The sequence below is a fragment of the Saccoglossus kowalevskii genome, chromosome 13 (assembly GCF_978046115.1).
Source record: "Saccoglossus kowalevskii chromosome 13, keSacKowa6.1, whole genome shotgun sequence".
Lineage (NCBI taxonomy): Eukaryota > Metazoa > Hemichordata > Enteropneusta > Harrimaniidae > Saccoglossus > Saccoglossus kowalevskii.
This window is the reverse complement of record NC_140653.1, coordinates 32,369,144-32,387,467: the sequence shown is the minus strand read 5'-3', so window position 1 is coordinate 32,387,467 and position 18,324 is coordinate 32,369,144. Positions and strand designations below refer to the sequence as shown.

The following is an 18,324-nucleotide window of genomic DNA, read 5'->3' as shown; positions in this document are numbered from 1 at the left end:
TGTGACTTTTAGATGCAAACCTAAATAAGTATTACATTATACCATTGTCGTTTTCACCATCTAGTCAATGTGGCTTTTAGGTGCAAACCTAAATAAGTATTACATTATACCATTGTCGTTTTCACCATCTAGACATTGTGGCTTTTAGATGCAAACCTAAATAAGTATTACATTATACCATTGTCGTTTTCACCATCTAGTCATTGTGACTTTTAGGTGCAAACCTAAATAAGTATTACATTATACCATTGTCGTTTTCACCATCTAGTCAATGTGGCTTTTAGGTGCAAACCTAAATAAGTATTACATTATACCATTGTCGTTTTCACCATCTAGTCAATGTGACTTTTAGGTGCAAACCTAAATAAGTATTACATTATACCATTGTCGTTTTCACCATCTAGTCAATGTGACTTTTAGGTGCAAACCTAAATAAGTATTACATTATACCATTGTCGTTTTCACCATCTAGTCAATGTGACTTTTAGGTGCAAACCTAAATAAGTATTACATTATACCATTGTCGTTTTCACCATCTAGTCAATGTGGCTTTTAGGTGCAAACCTAAATAAGTATTACATTATACCATTGTCGTTTTCACCATCTAGTCATTGTGACTTTTAGATGCAAACCTAAATAAGTATTACATTATACCATTGTCGTTTTCACCATCTAATCAATGTGGCTTTTAGGTGCAAACCTAAATAAGTATTACATTATACCATTGTCGTTTTCACCATCTAGACATTGTGGCTTTTAGATGCAAACCTAAATAAGTATTACATTATACCATTGTCGTTTTCACCATCTAGTCATTGTGACTTTTAGGTGCAAACCTAAATAAGTATTACATTATACCATTGTCGTTTTCACCATCTAGTCATTGTGATTTTTAGGTGCAAACCTAAATAAGTATTACATTATACCATTGTCGTTTTCACCATCTAGTCAATGTGACTTTTAGATGCAAACCTAAATAAGTATTACATTATACCATTGTCGTTTTCACCATCTAGTCATTGTGACTTTTAGGTGCAAACCTAAATAAGTATTACATTATACCATTGTCGTTTTCACCATCTAGTCAATGTGGCTTTTAGGTGCAAACCTAAATAAGTATTACATTATACCATTGTCGTTTTCACCATCTAGTCAATGTGACTTTTAGATGCGAACCTAAATAAGTATTACATTATACCATTGTCGTTTTCACCATCTAGTCAATGTGGCTTTTAGGTGCAAACCTAAATAAGTATTACATTATACCATTGTCGTTTTCACCATCTAGTCAATGTGGCTTTTAGATGCGAACCTAAATAAGTATTACATTATACCATTGTCGTTTTCACCATCTAGTCAATGTGGCTTTTAGGTGCAAACCTAAATAAGTATTACATTACACCATTGTCGTTTTCACCATCTAGTCAATGTGGCTTTTAGATGCGAACCTAAATAAGTATTACATTATACCATTGTCGTTTTCACCATCTAGTCAATGTGGCTTTTAGGTGCAAACCTAAATAAGTATTACATTACACCATTGTCGTTTTCACCATCTAGTCAATGTGGCTTTTAGGTGCAAACCTAAATAAGTATTACATTATACCATTGTCGTTTTCACCATCTAGTCAATGTGGCTTTTAGGTGCAAACCTAAATAAGTATTACATTATACCATTGTCGTTTTCACCATCTAGTCATTGTGGCTTTTAGGTGCAAACCTAAATAAGTATTACATTACACCACTGACGTATTTACCATCTAGTCATTGTGACTTTTAGGTGCAAACGTAAATAAGTATTACATTATACCACTGACGTATTAACTATCTAGTCAATGTGGCTTTTAGATGCAAACCTAAATAAGTATTACATTATACCACTGACGTATTAACTATCTAGTCAATGTGGCATTTAGATGCGAACCTAAATAAGTATTACATTATACCACTGACGTATTTACCATCTAGTCATTGTGACTTCAGGACTTAAAAACCCTCAAATCAGCATTACAAAGTTTCTCAGTATAACAATTGAAATTAAATGGAAGACATCTGATTTGTTTAAATTACATTTGTCATGTCATGCCTTCAACAGTTTTCTTTGTCACATTGTGTTTGATCAGTATTTCATATCTGCTTCCTTCAGTATAAACTACCGATGTAATAAGTGGTGCAAATTTGAGTGTTTTGCAAGTGTTTTTATTCTATGATATCTTCCATAGTTTTGTTCTACCAACTCAGCATAACTTACCCTATGCAACTGAATTGTCAGCATTATATTTACGCAGAACATGGCAAAACATGCTGTATTTCAACCATTTACTGCATGTATTAACAACTTCCAATGTGTGTTATGAATAAAATTTACTTCTATACCAATAGTGTGTTGAATTTTGTTTGGGGTATATGGCAGAACATTTTGTTGATTGTTGTTATGAAATGTAACTTCTCAATGGTTTGTCCACAGCTTAGCGCAATTCTCACAACAAACAAGGCAACCCAGAATCGGTAAATTCTATCAAAAGTACATTGTTTACAAGCGTTCACAATTATACTTAAGTATGCATGGCATGTAAAGATGCCTGTTTGATTCATACCATAATAATCTTGTAAAATCACCATGGAAGATATTTCATATTATCTGATTTTAAGTAACTTGCAATATATCACACACATTGATTTACAAATTTCCTGTCAAGACAACCAAATAAAGCTATTTTATTTTGAATATCGTTATATATGACACCAGTTTAGGCTGAGTTGTCACAATCTTATGAGTATAACAATTTGTTTGATATATTACAAGTTACTAGTACTTAATTTAAAATGTAAAAGAGCAGTATACGTACAATCTAGTAAGTTGGCATAAACCATTATATGTCAGACATGTGTTCGGAGGATGCAATTGATTAAGCTGAAATGTATTTTGATAACAAACATAGTTAGATTTAGTGAAAAAACAAGATTCAGAATTGGATCCTTGACAAGAAACTAGTCACAGGAAGCCCAAAACGTCTAGCTATGCACCCTACTCTTAATATGATATCATTCCTCAATCATAAGCAAACAATGAGAAAAGCATTAGCAGACTTGTGCCTTTAACGCATATAGTTGACTATGCTTCATGATAATTTGTTAGCATGGTCGACATTTAGCATTTCCTGAATTTCATTTATTTTTCCTAAAATCAAAAGGTTTTGTTGGCTTTAATTTTTGCAATATACTTTACATATTTGTTGTAATAAAAAATGTTGGCAGCGAAAATTAGTAATAGGTTGTTCAACAATCGGTTCAGTTATATTTCACTGCATTTATGATATTTTGTGTCATCGATATATACAGTAAAATTAAAGTACAAGGGTAATGAACATTTTCAGTGATGTTTTAAACAATAACAAGGAATTCTCAACCCCATATATTAAGTGCTAGAACGACTTTGGATTTATGTAATTTAACATACTTTTATTTTCGGATTTTCTCATCGTTAATTGCTCCTCTTTATTGTGTTATTGTGTATATGTTTAAGGAAAACTTTCGATTATATATAAACGTATATGAACGTCGTAAAAACAAAAAGAAACACATTAAAATTGTAGGAGGGCGCTCTTTAAAAAACAGCTGAAACGGCATGGAAAGAAGTAAAGTCACGTTGTGATTGAGAATCGAGAATGCAAACAAATGTACTGTGTACTTACATACACAAATTATTGGTGGTAGTCTTGAAGAGTATAGGTATGTTTAATGAGTTCCTCTGGTATTCTCAATGTTCATGGCGTGTTATTTAAAGACTACTCTACTGCCAGAAACAATGGCCTTCTCCTGCGTTTTAATTAATTATACACGATCATTCCCCATGGAGGTAGAAAGGAGATGGTCCATCTATAGTACATGTGTCAGGTATTATTATGGCACAGGAAAGCTTTGTCGATTGGTAAATGTCGTCAGCCGTGAATCGTGAATTAATTTCCACGCCCACACAATGCAAATAACCCATGTCAGACAGTAATTAGTGAGATACATTGTAACAATAACACTAGAAATAAATGATGAAATCAGGAAATGGGAGGGTGGCACTCAACAACAAATTGACAGAGGAAATCACTTGTATATATATGATGTATATGTGGTATATGATGTATATGTGGTTGCCCCTTCTCGATGCAACTTCAGGTATCCTTTTTTATTTATTAACAAATAACATCCCACTGGAGCGGATGAAAAAGGTTACAAGTCAAGATATTAGTAAAAGAAAAATAACTACATGAAAAGGAAAGAAATATAAATCAAATATATTAGTTAAAAGAGTAAAAAAAAAGTAGCATATACTTGTTAAATTGTTCACTAAATGTAATTGAAATCAGATACCCATCTAATTCGATCACCAAGTCAATTTTACATGAACTCTATGAAAATATAAACTTTCATTTTTCATTGACAAATTTTTATTTATTTGTGTCTAAATCTGTGTCTAAATTTGTGTTTTCTATTTGCTAGCTGTAACCCTTACAAGAATCATGCCATAACTATTTGTCAGAAGTATGGCTACAAGAAAGATTCTGCAATGTGTGCCTTCCATCTTCCACCAAAATAATGTTACATTCCTTCCATCTGTCTCCAATGGATTACATGTGCATAGATTCAGTGCTGCAACATCCAAAGCCATTGACCAAGAAAAGACAGAAGAAGAAAGCACCAGATACAACCCCATCCATATCCAGATGTTATCGAAATCATTGCATCAACAAATATTCCGAGAAAAGTTTGGAGAAGTTTCAAACACAGAATCACAAGAAAAAAAAATAAACAAGAGTATAAAACATCTAAAACGACATGGATTATGGGGAAAGCAAAGTACTCTCTTACCAGAGGTTGATTTTCAACTTCCAGAGCTTTATGGAGATAATATAGAGGATCACTTTAGAGTTTTGGCTCAGCAACAGAGTAATACCTACCTTATGTTAGCAGAAAGTTTAGCTGAGGCAAAGCTTCCAACAATGCCAACTGAATGGATCAAAGAATATGGATGGACTAAGTATGAATCTAATGGTAGTACAATGTCAGTTGCATATCCTGAAGATAGAGCCCTTGTTTTTGATGTTGAAGTTTGCATGACAGAGGGAAAACTTCCAACCATGGCAGTTGCTGTTTCACAGAATGCATGGTAAGAAGCACACTGGTCAAATAAATTTATTGATGTTGTATTTGTAAATGTTCAAAGTACAATTTATTAAACAACACAGCAATTTAAAATATAGAAAGGTTTGAAATTAAAAAAAATGTAAAACTGTCTTGGTACCAGCAAAATCAGAAAAAAAAAACTACTGTATTACAATAAAAATTCATCCCACAGGTTAGCCAAATTATCCATGTTTAGCAAAACACCTATCCCACAGGTAAGCCAAATTATCCATGTTTAGCAAACACCCATCCCACAGGTAAGCCAAATTATCCATGTTTAGCAAACACCCATCCCACAGGTTAGCCAAATTATCCATGTTTAGCAAACACCCCTCCCACAGGTAAGCCAAATTATCCATGTTTAGCAAACACCCATCCCACAGGTTAGCCAAATTATCCATGTTTAGCAAACACCCCTCCCACAGGTTAGCCAAATTATCTCTGTTAGCCATGCTGGGTCTCATGAGTATTGATGAGGTCATTGAGAAGAAACCGATGTTCAGGGGGAAGAATGTGAACATCATAAACTGAAATGGGGGGCAGGATAAAAATCATTTGGCCAAACAAGAGAACAGGAGTACACAGGTGGCCAAATTAAACCATCATTGGATTATGCCATTATACTTGATCCCAGATGTAGTCTGAAACGTTAACAGGGGCTTATGTTATGGCTTTAGTCTGTCTGTGTGTCAGTTATATGTTTATCTGTCTGTCTGTCCATTAAATCATGTTCCATTTAATGACTGTATTAAATTTCAGGTATTCTTGGTGCAGTGAGCAAATCACAGAAGATAGATTTTCATGGGCTCAGAAGATAGGCTTAAAAGATTTGATTCCTCTAGATCAACAACAATCTGATGGAGAATGGTTGCCAGGAGTTGTTATTGGTCACAATGTTAGTTTTGATCGTGCACTTGTAAAAGAACAGTATTTAATGAAGGTGGGCGTCGGCTTTCATTGCACCATTACGTTCCTTACAACAGCACAAGTATTAGGGTACATTGTATGTGAGGAAGTAGGCCATTTGGCAACAGTATAAAAATATAAATTTTTATATATCAAAATGGCTGTTAGATTTCAAATTGACCAATCCAAAAAATAGTATTGTAACTTCATTGTAAGTTGTACTCAATATTAACAAGTGAGATTGACATCCACAATCAGCAAGCACGTCATTTTGAATAAGTGGGTGGTTGAAATTGCTTTCACTTTTTAAACCAATTTAATTCCTCTGTAAACTGAACATACTCATTCTCATGATTTTATTATAGTGATGTCACTAGCACTCAATGTATTAGTAAATTTTATAAATTGGCAGAGGTCAATTCTAAGGTCAGTTAAATGCAATATAAATAATTTATTCAACTTTTGCCATCACCATTAGGGTCCAAAAACTAGATACCTTGATACGATGAGTTTTCACATGGCAATATCAGGCTTAACAAGTTTTCAGAGAATACTATGGAATTATCATAAAAAGAATAAAAATGTTGGAAATCAAGACGTAAAAGAACACCTAAAAAAAAGTCAACAGCGACTGCAAGGTCCATTGGTAAGTCGAATATTTCCCATTACATAAAAAACCTTTGTTATAATATATGACAAATAATGTAATCTTGTTGACATCTGAAAAACATGACAGCTTTTGCAATTGACATATTGTTTATTCTGCCATTCTGAGCTACATCAATGACACTACTGTACTTTTTGCACATCACTATGCTTTTCTCAGATGATGTAGTTTGATTACTTTGCTTCTGTAATTACCATGGTAATTCAGGTTATTCTCATTTCAATACATTAATTTTTTATGGTGATTATGAGGTTATTATGAGGATACCTCAAAGTATGCACAAAGACAGTACAGCTGGAGTTTTGACCGACGTGCAGCGGGAGTTGATGCGCGGCGTACTGTCTGAGACCATACTTTGAAGTATCCTCGTAGTAACCTTATTATTATACATCTTTTCCTTCCAAGGATGCACCATAGGAAAGCCAAAATCCAAAATGTTTAGAACAGAATCAGCAAATTTCTTTGTGTGGAGTGCTGTCAAACCCTGGTGGCAGCCATGGTTGTTTTTATTATTAGAGGACACTTATGCGCGTAATCATTCCAATTTCACATTTCCTAACATGGTAAGAAGAAAATACCCTGTAAAATACTGCAAAATTACGGCACACTGTAACTTATGGTGACAGATGTATAATACCCCCGGTCATATAAATTATTTGTTTGTCTTATTTTTCATTGATCGTTTTTTTTTTCCCCAAAGTTGATTCCAGACATTATTGTATTGATTTTAAACAAAGATTGTTGTCTAACTTTCAACACATTTGAACATCACTTAATTAAGCATACTAGTTCTATTGTTTGTAGGTACATGACTGGGTTGAAGTGAGTAGTCCCAATAACCTTGGTGACGTATATAGTTTATACTGCGATGGTCTGGCTTTGGATAAGACTGAAAGGAAAGTGTTTGTTACTGGTTCCATTCAAGATATTCGACACCAATTCCAGGTAAAACCAAAAAAAAGATTGTCACATACTTTTTAATTTTATCTGTGAAAATACCTTTAGTGAAGTAAATTGACAGAGTGGTTTTAAAAGAACAGTTATTTGACAAATTAAATATTTCCTAATTGTTTTGCATTTGTGGCATGCAATTCACACCATGCAACACCTGACCACATTTACCATTAGGTCACTTAATATGACTGGATTCACATGACATACAACTCAAAATTGTTCATTGATTGTTTTGTAGGAATTAATGAGTTACTGTGCCAGAGATGTGAAAGCTACACATGAAGTATTTTCAAAAATACTACCTATGTATTTTGAAAGGTATGTCCACTGATGTCAACTTCACTTGAATGTCCAATTCACCACGTTCAATTACCCACCATAGACTCCGGTCAGTCAAAATGACTATTTTGAACTGTAGGCATTAATCTGCGATGATTCATGACGGAGAGAGAAATCTAGGTCAGGGGAAGCCCCATGACCTCAAGATTTTCCCCTTGTGTCACAAACCACATGACCGAGGTAATAAGGTTGCGCGAGTTTTTGGTCTGACTAGTTGTCACCTACGTGGCAGCCGATGCTGTGGCTGGTAGGATAAGCCTTTCTTATTTGTTTACCCCTGTGTCGTCTTTTTGTGTGCAATGCTTACAAGAAAGAGAAAAATTTGGGTGACGCATTTGGCCATGATTTTTGGATCTCTTTGTGTCAGCCTTTTAACTGTAATTCGTTCCTCTCATGCATGTCTTCTTCATTTTTTACCAATGTGTTGTTAGAAATGGATAGCAAGAAGGGCAACACGCCAGAGGCTCTTCACCTTTGTTTTTGTTTTTTTTTTGGTCACCAAAGATCGAGGCGATCGTACGGTAGTTGCCACCGGGAATTACCAGCTTGCAACCTACAGAGCAATGCTATTTGTATTTTGTGTGGGGCTCAGGGTTTTGCCTAGTGATTTTGTTTTGTATCAACTGGGGTTCCGAGGCCTGGGATGCTTTCCAAGGTCGCTTGCAAATTACCGAGACTGACCACGTCGCTCTAGTTTGTAGAAGTCGCGCGTACAGTAATGTGAGCATGAGTGAGTGGAGCTTAGCATGAGCACAAAGTCCTCCTGCTTGTCTACCGGTGCCTTGTATACTGCGGCGACATGTGAGAGGCCCGACAGTGGAGGTCTTGTGATTTCTCGGCCTCCCTGCTAATCAGAGGGCTTCATCGCAGTTTACTCCAATGGGGCCCATTGCAGATTCTTCTGTGGACCTGTCCTCGCACAGCTTGCCTACGAGATTTGGGCTTTGGTTGAGGACCTGCCGGGACAAATTGCGTCCCTTGCAGGTCAGGTAGATCAAATGCAGAGGGAGCAGGTTGCTTCCACTGCAGTGGCCTCTTGTTTTGGCAAGCCGGAAGCACACCAGCAGGCTATATTTGCATGCATGATGCTTCCTCCTGGGATCCCCCCGATCCCAGCCCATTCTTCCCATTTATTTTTGGGAGGCAGGAGGGGTACAGACTGGTGGTACCGGGTCTCTCTGCCAAGACCTAGTCCACAGATGGCCTCAACCTTTGAGTTGTGGCCAGCCCACTGAAACGCATTGTTTTGCCCCGCCAGCACTCAAAAGCAGAATGCATCAGCCTCTTAGACCAGCAGAAACAGCCATTGGTGAGACACCACACGGCTACGCAGGATATCCCACAGTGTCATCTGGCTCTCATGGCTGCCTCTGTACAGCGGACTGCGTTTTTTGCTGTTTTCACTGGACACTTCACCACCTCAGTTATGCCGACTTGACCTCACCCACCCTTCGGGATCCCACTGACCAGTTGGTACACGTTAGACCTCGTTTGGCTTCTGTCAGCGGTAAGGACCCCAAGCTGAGAAAACATAATGACCAAAGTCGACACCCACTGGCCTTCCGGGGGAGGAAAAAGTGGTGATGCGCCTCCCAGGAAGAAGGGACCAGGTGGTGGTTCACCCTTCCTCAGGGGTCACCTACCCAGCTTGCAGGGAAAGCAGGTTTGATGCTTCCGCTTGGGACAAGGTTGATGGGCATATGTTCGGCGGGAGGCAGAGTCGGAGCCTATCAACTTCTACAGGTCTCTCTGGGTTTCACCTCAGCGGAGGAGAGATCACCCCCGATGTCGAATGCCGAACCGATACATCTGTCGCACTCATTGCGCTGGTGTATTCTGGTTAGGAGGCAGCATGTGACCGATCCCTGGACTCTCCAGATGGCAGTTTGCTTACAAAGGACGCTATACACAGGAAGGGGACCCGGCGTTAAAGTGAACCTAAATGCGGCCTTAATTTATGGTTGTGTATATTCTAAACTGTATTCGAAATAATAATGCAGTGGTTTAACTTTGTTTTAATTATAACTGTAGCTTGGATAGACATTTGAAGTGCTTGCAATTTAACACCATGGAGGCCATTCATGGAGGGGAATAAATAACGAACGAACATATTTAACATCCGGGTACTTTTCAAAGCTATGACGTTTTAGTATCTGATTGCACTCGTATACGCCATTGTACATAGCCGTTCATGCTGCCAAGCATTGTGTACTACTAGTATAAACTTAATTTTTATATGCACAATGTGCTTTTTAGAACTTGGGTTAGAGCATTATGCGTTTGAACCACAGTATTCTGAGACTGGAAGCCCAATTACGTTAAAGTACCGTACTTCCCTGATCGTAAGCCCCTCCTGAGTATGAAGCCCATCCCTCTATTTTTACTAGATATTTATCGAGTTGAGGGCATTCATGATTATAAGCCCAGAGTGTTTTTACTGGGCGTCAACGATATTCTTTAAAATATGCGTGTAAAAAGTGTGTTTCATTCGCATCCTTTCTATTCTGTCATTTACTCAGGATGAACCCTGATGTTGCAATACTGGAGTAATCCATATTTCTTTGGGTAGTAGCTTTCGAAAAGACAAAAATGTGATCGTTTTTTTCGTTGGAATCAGTGCTACAGATCACATTTTAAGATTGCAGTAATTCACTTCCGCATTGCGTTAAAAAATTATCGTCAATAATCATTTTGATGGGTTAAGGACAGACATGACCTGTTAGGTCAAAGGAAGTTGTTTCAGGTCAAATCGTGCTGAAACACCTCATGGTGGAAAATTGCTTTGCGTCAAGTTTGCGTATGATCGAAAACATACCAAAACGAAGATAATGATAAATGCCTTTGACTGTTTCCCCACAGACCCTACCCATTATTTCATTAATTCAGACGGTATGTAAATCATATTGTAATAAAATCGCACATCCATAATGTTTGTATGTTGATACACTTGTAAATAACATTAACGTAAAAGTCAAAACAACCTAGTCAATTCACCAGTCCAGCCAACTATGGCTCCCTAAGTTGCTTATATTTAATCAGATACTATTTCGTCATCATACTTTGTTACCTTTCCTGTTTATACCTCATGGGGGCGCTTTTTATGGCAAGATGGCGCAAACGGAAGTCCTTTGCAGGTTTATGGTTTCTCATATTTAAATCATCATAACTCTGAAGATAATAATTTTTTTCAAATTTATAATCAAAATACATAACTTGATAAATACAAACACCAAATTAGGCTCTATTTAGTTCCCCTTTAAGTCCAGGCTTCTACTCGCAAGTATTGGTAATTCCAAAGACTACAGGTGGCTGCGCCCCATTCTGGACTTAAGGTAGCGAGAAGGGAAATTTTCACTTTTTTCTTGATTTTTCAAAAATTGATAAAACGGTTACTTTAGACCTTGATACATCACCCCAGGTTTACAAAAGATCGAAATTACGAAATAACGTTGCTCAAATTAGTGTTTTAAAACACTAGCAGAAAAGACTACAACTGCCGTTTCGTGGATATTTGCATAGTGTTTATCTTTGGAAGGAATTAAATGATAACATCTTATCTGTATACTCTGTTGTTGACGATTCTGATATAACGGGTGATAAGCTTCCAGTCGCAAACAATGCGTGTTTATCTAACGTCCATTGTCACCATTATTGTCAGTCGAGACTTCGTCGGAGAAACATGGTCATACAGTACTCATTTCGCCCAACCTTCCGCTTTTACATCGACCGCTTATCGCTTAATTTCCGACCACGCGGTCTTGTCCGACCGGAAACCGACCGCATTTTAATCGCGTTTTTTTTTTCGCTCGCTCGCTCATTGAAAACATTGACCGCTCGCCCAAACACTGAAAACTGGCACATGGGTGGTCGAAATGGTGGTTTTGATAGTAAAGTGTGAACATACAACCAGTATTAACTATTATTACATTCTGAACGACACTTCAAATCTAATAGCTGTATTACACTTGTATCGTGAAAGCAACTAAACTGGGACTTCTTGTTACGTGTTTTGGGTGCTTGTTCTAGATGTAATATTTTTATTTTAATGAGACAGTTACGTGAAAAAAAGCCTAGGTAACTCCTTTTGACAGAGCAGAGAAACGAGGAAATGTTAGTGATTAATTCCAAAAATAACGATATCGAATCCACATCGGTCCACGTCTGGTAAAATTTGACATTCAATTTTTAAAATTAAGTCACGATCATTGAATGAGCTCGGTCTATACCGTATACATACCGCAAAAGTGTTCCCACACAAAATATTTTCGACTAAAAACGGCCACATGCCCTGAAAAAATCGAACAGAGCTTGACATGTATGAATAATTTATTGGGCTTAAATGAAAAACGTGTCAAATTTAGTTATAGCCATAACTATTTGGTGGCCAGTCGATGAACAATTCAAAGTCCTTCAGGGCTGAAAATCATCGACGCTACTCTGGTTTACTTTATTTCACAACTTGCAGAGAAAACTGATTCGCGTGAGCTCTAATGTATCTTAGCCTAGTATTTTCTTTTTGAACTAAGGTCAAATTCCATCAGTTTGTCAAAATATATGTATTTCAGCGAATAATTTTGAAGCCTGTCACAGCACAAACAACTATTGTCCGGTCGAATTCAACAAGCGGTCGCAAAAGCGAGAGAAAAAGGTGATTGGAAAGCGAAAGCGGGCGGGAGATTGTGCGAAAGGAGTACTGTAACTTTGCACAACTTTCTTTTAAATCGTTTTATTTTCCAAGTCAATATTCTATTTTACTAATACATTTTTTTTCTAACGCAATGGCGAAGAAAAGAAAGAAAGTGTTGACAGACAAGGCAAAGAAAAATCTGCCACTCAGTGTCGCACTCTGACACAGCAATTTTTTTTCAAACATCGGCCATTTTGTTTCACCATGAAAACCGTTTTATTAGATGTCTTATCTGAGACACTTGAAGGATTAGCTTGTTTGTAAACTGTCAGCGTGTACAGTGGGACAGTAATGTTTGTCAGAGGATTATCCCTCGTTGTTCGTTTGCATAACAATGGAAAACCCGAACGTTCCTGGAGTACGGACTCAAATGCCAGCAGTTTTCTTCATTTTTCACGCTCGAGCTTGAAATTATTCATTATCTGACACTCTTTATGAGTTCTATGATATCAGTGGTTAATATGTTTGGCCATTTTTTAGTGTATATTTATAATAATGCAGCAAATCTACAGTGTTTTATTAACCAAAACTGTTTTTCGCGTTTTTCTCGAGTTGAAGTTTTGATCGAGAACGACTCATTGGGACCGCCGCCAAATCAAGTGCGTTCGGACTAGGACATTCAAACTCGCAGTTATCGTTCAAAAGATAATGATGGTGCGAAATATGTCTGGGTTTTTAAAGAAAATGCTTTGTCACAGAATAATAGTCTGTTAAAGGTGCCAAGTATGAAATAATTTGGGGACAAAAAAACAAACCTGCATAGAAATCGGAATAATAGGTCTTTTGATTATCGGAGACGCATTTCAATGGACTTGATTACGGACAATGCATAACTTAAATTTCACCAGGAAATTCCACAGTGTGCTCTTGCAATCGCGTACTTAGTCATTTTTACAAGGTTCGCCATTTTTGATGTCACGTGATAATTATGTAAACAATGTCTGTCCAGTTTGTGCGAACTTGCACCTCTATACTTAGTCTTTTGATACATATAACCTAAATTACTGTTCTGAATGAGACAACAGACAGAGAATGTTTTATTTAAAAACGTCACAAAACCTTCTCGCTACCTTAAGCAGACTAATCAGTATGTGCTTCCTGGAAACGCCGAGCACCGTATTGATTGATTGATTGATTGGTTGGTTGGTTGGTTGGTTGGTTGGTTGGTTGGTTGGTTGGTTGGTTGGTTGATTGGTTGGTTGATTGGTTGGTTGATTAATTGATTGATTGATTGATTGATTGATTGATTGATTGATTGATTGATTGATTGATTGATTTATTTATTTATTTATTTATTTATTTATTTATTTATTTATTTATTTATTTATTTATTTATTTATTTATTTATTTATTTATTTATTTATTTATTTATTTATTTATTTATTTATTTATTGCATCCTTTTTGTAACAGGGGCTCACTATGTAAATTAGGAGCTGCACCAAATAAAAAAAAAAATTACATTTCACTCAAAGGCTAATGAAAAAACTTTCAATAGACAAAATAGAAACTGAGTTACATGAACTAAAATAACAAAATATTACAACAACAAAAACATCTTAAAGTAGAAAAAATAAGAAAACTAATATATAAGAAGTACATTGGAGAAATATTAATTATTATCTGTATACTTCTTTCTACTCTCCATGGCATCAATTAAGAATTTGTTTGTAAAAGAATCAATTTCGTCACACAGGACTGAATTGTACTGCCTTGTGCTGTCACCCAGGAATAAACATAGCACTTCCTTGTCTTTATGTAAATTTATTATCGTTTTTGTTGCATAGAAGCATTTCAATCCCTTCCATTAGGGTTTTTCTCTGTGCCGAGAAACATTCACAAAATAAAATGAAATGAAATGCTCAAGTGCTTCAGGTTCCTTTTTGCAACATGGAAACATACAATCATTATTATCCAAGTTTGCCCATTTCCTTTCCTCATATGCCAAACCAAGAGTGCAGGATCTTGCCTTGAATTTTAATTGGGTGCCCTTGAAGTTGGATAAAGAATTTAAATATTTCTCACAATATTTTAAATTTGTTTTAAATTTTCTATTAGTGAATTGACTTTTGTTTATCTTTATAGTTCTTTCTATATCTTCAATGCTATTTAGCCGTGTTCTGTTTCTACTGGTTAGCCTCGCTAGATTTGAGCGATACTTACCCGCACATACCGATACACCCAGTGAGTCAGCGACTCCCTCGATTCGCCCAGCTGGGCCAAGTAGACAAGTACAGGGTGTTCCCCCTGGGGTTTTGCATGGCTCCATTTGTATTCACAAGAGTGTGGAAACAGGTGATGCTACTGCTGCACCAGTACGCATCACATCGGTACACATCAACGTGTACCTGGATGGCTGGTTGCTACACAACCTAACAAGTGGTGGTTAGTCAAACAGTAAAGCTAAGTTGTGCTTCCTAGGAAATTGAGCAAGTCCCACCCTCAGCCAACACAACAGTTGGTGTTTCTGGGCAGCGAGTTTGACACGGAGGTGGGCTTGGTACAGTCGCCACAGGCCCGTTGCCTAAACATCCTAGCTGAACGCCCAATCAGCAGTCCCTCTGTGTCCCTCCGAGAATTGATGCGAATCATCGAAATGATATCTGCGGTTCGCAGGGTAGTTCCCCCAGGCCGCGTTACGCATCCGCCCATTACAGCGCACCTTTGTTGCAACACAGGGCTCTCTTACAGGAACTGGAGAGGCGAGTAACACTCTTGGACCAAGCGAGGGATGTCTTGCCCTTGTCTATTAATATTGAATATAGCATGAGTATTTTGTTGCTCTAATTTGATAACTGAATAAATTTTGGTTTAAGTGTGCTTCCACTAGAGATATGTGCAGTAGGTGTAGGAGTTGGATTTGCTGGACATGACAGTAACTCTGAAAGTAACAATGTCTAATTTCTTTTTAGGTTTCCTAATCCTGTGACATTTGCAGCCATGTTAGAAATGAGTCAAGTATATCTACCAGTCAATAATAACTGGCAACGCTATCTCAATGAAACTCAGGGTACTTACGAAGATCTGCAGAAAGAGATGAAGTTATCATTGATGCACCTTGCTAATGACTCGTGTGAATTATTGCACAATGATCGGTAAGAAAACATTCAAGGGTTTGTAGAATGAAATCATTATGTGACATGCACAGTCCTTGCACTGTAATCTTGTCCAGCTTGTAATAGTTTTCTATTCTTAGATTTAGGGATGTTTTTCATTCTCCGTATGTTATTATCTTGTTGATTCTGTTAAAATAAACCCCAATATTTTAAGTAGTATCCATTGTGTATTTTTTATGCAAAAATGATGACCATAATGGAAATTTATTACTACTACTAATAATATTAATTTTATTATTCGATCTTTAGAAATAAACATGTTTCTATCAGTATATAGCAACAAGGAATTGAACAAAAAATGAAATCTGTTGTGGATAAAATTACATACTGTGTTTCATTTCTAACTAGAAGGCATTGTGTATAAATTCTCCTACAGATTTGATAATATTTTTATTTGTGTTTTGCAATAAATTAATAATTTTTTTAAGGATTGGTTTATATTTCTATAGGAAACACTACAATTTTCAAAGTGATATAGATATTTGGGTCATTCAATGAAAAAGTGAGCATTGACTACAAATTCTATCTTCTCAAGTTGTTTTTGAATTTGTATGCCTTCTTTTTCAATAAGCTAGGTTATGGTTGCTTGTTCTCAACTTAGCTACTGAAATTTTTTGTCTTGGATTCAGTATAGTTAGTGTTTCTCAAAATTGCATTTTGTTTTAAATGTGGCATCTGTACTCAGTTTAGTTTTTTCTTTCACTATTTTTTGGTTTCAAATCTTCATTCTTCTTATTAAGATAGGATGTTGTAGGTTTATAACACACAGTAATTTTCATTACAGGTATAAGAAAGACCCATGGTTATGGGAACTGGATTGGTCAAGTACGGAACTGAAAATGAAAAAAATTAAAGGGAAAAGTAAAAATGGCAATAATACACAGACTGATGTTGGAGAAGTTACAAATGATGGTTTGTCTCAGAAAAGTCAAAGCATGGTGAGCGCTGTTGATATGAAAGACAATGAAGATGATTGCAACCATGCTTTGAATTTCAAGGAGGCTCCCTATGGCCAGTCAGCTGAAAGTGTCAGGAGTTCTGATGAGTTTGAATTTGATGAAAATAGTGCTTATGAGGAATATGCTGAAAATTCTTTTCTTAGTACAGGAAATGAATGTGATCAAACGATTGAAAGTTTGCCATTCAATACACAGAAACGATCTTATTCCCAAGATGCATCAGTTTCTAAGCCAACTTTTAAAACTTCTGAACTGGTTGCTATAGCTAGAAAGAGGAAGCGAGAAGATGAAAAAAGACTTGAAGCTGAAAACCGCATCAATGATATTTTAGCATCCAAGAACTTATTATATAAACGTAAACAACATATGGTTGGTTATCCAAAGTAAGTAATTGACTATTAATTATTATACTTCATGTGCAAGATTGTCTTGTTGAATAAACAAAATGTGGTCATGTGACAGTCAATAAAACTCAGTAACTCAGAGTCAATAATGAAAATTCAGTGACCAGTTTTCAAAACGAGTATATACCGGTATTTATATAAACATATATTTACATCATTATCAGCCAATATTCCATCAAACCTCAGCAGAATTATTGACCATGGCTGTGACTTGCTTCATTCAAACTTGGCATGAGTACCCTCACACATGGTGAGTTACTTCAGAACATAGTTTTGTTTCACAAGATAAACAAGATATTTCATAATTTTTCACCCAAGTGTTTTCTCTTAGTTTATTTATAGTATGTATTTATTTTCATCCTCATGTATATTAACCTACCATACTTGTAGCTATGGCTTCCGCCATTTCTACCTTGCCAGGCAGCTTCCGCTGCCTTACTAACCCTTACGTGGTTTCGGCTTACGCTGTCTCTGCTAGTATGTGCAGCCTCCACAGCACTACTGATAACTTACTTACCTCAGGTAGTCAATAGCCTTCGCTGTTCTACCAGGTAGTCTTATCTCAGCTACCACAGCTTCACCTCATAATCATTACTGATTACTAATAGTTAACATTTATTTATCTTTATCGCAGTTTGTTTTAAAAAGTTTTCTGTATGTTTTGTTACCAGGTGCTAAAGGTCATTAGTACTGTCACTAACTGATCTATCTGGGGGGTCCGCTGTGGGACACGTTATCTTAGATAGCTTAGTTACAGTTTGTTAGGCAGTCAGTCATTTCCAACTTTGTACAGGCAGATTGTCCCAGCAGCGTGCCCCCCCTTGATGCCAAATAAAGTTCAGTTTACAATATTGAGTGTGTCATAAACAATACATTTATGTGTTAGGTGGGCGCATCCCCAATAACCATAGCAAGCAGTTCAAACCATCTTTCCTTAATTCTTTTGATATACTTTGCTCATACAAGATATGTTCACTTCTGAACACAACTGCATATCAATGATATTTCTGGACACAACTGCCAATGATATTTCTGGACACATCTGCCAATGATATTTCTGTACACAATTGCCAATGATATTTCTGGACACATCTGCAAATGACATTTCTGAACACA

General features: G+C 36.5%; 1 protein-coding gene across 1 annotated transcript in view; it reads left to right on the top strand.

Moving 5' to 3' along the window:
* Positions 1 to 3,598: 3,598 nt before the first annotated feature.
* LOC100370404 (DNA polymerase subunit gamma-1-like) overlaps positions 3,599 to 18,324 on the top strand; it is a 34,600-nt gene continuing 19,874 nt past the window's right edge. Inside the window, exons 1-8 of the mRNA XM_085507227.1 lie at positions 3,599 to 3,732; positions 4,495 to 5,161; positions 5,938 to 6,118; positions 6,563 to 6,730; positions 7,556 to 7,696; positions 7,944 to 8,023; positions 15,642 to 15,824; positions 16,630 to 17,187. Of these exons, the coding sequence (XP_085363353.1) occupies positions 4,539 to 5,161; positions 5,938 to 6,118; positions 6,563 to 6,730; positions 7,556 to 7,696; positions 7,944 to 8,023; positions 15,642 to 15,824; positions 16,630 to 17,187 (1,934 nt within the window). The 5' untranslated portion in view covers positions 3,599 to 3,732; positions 4,495 to 4,538. The remainder of the gene's footprint in view (positions 3,733 to 4,494; positions 5,162 to 5,937; positions 6,119 to 6,562; positions 6,731 to 7,555; positions 7,697 to 7,943; positions 8,024 to 15,641; positions 15,825 to 16,629; positions 17,188 to 18,324) is intronic.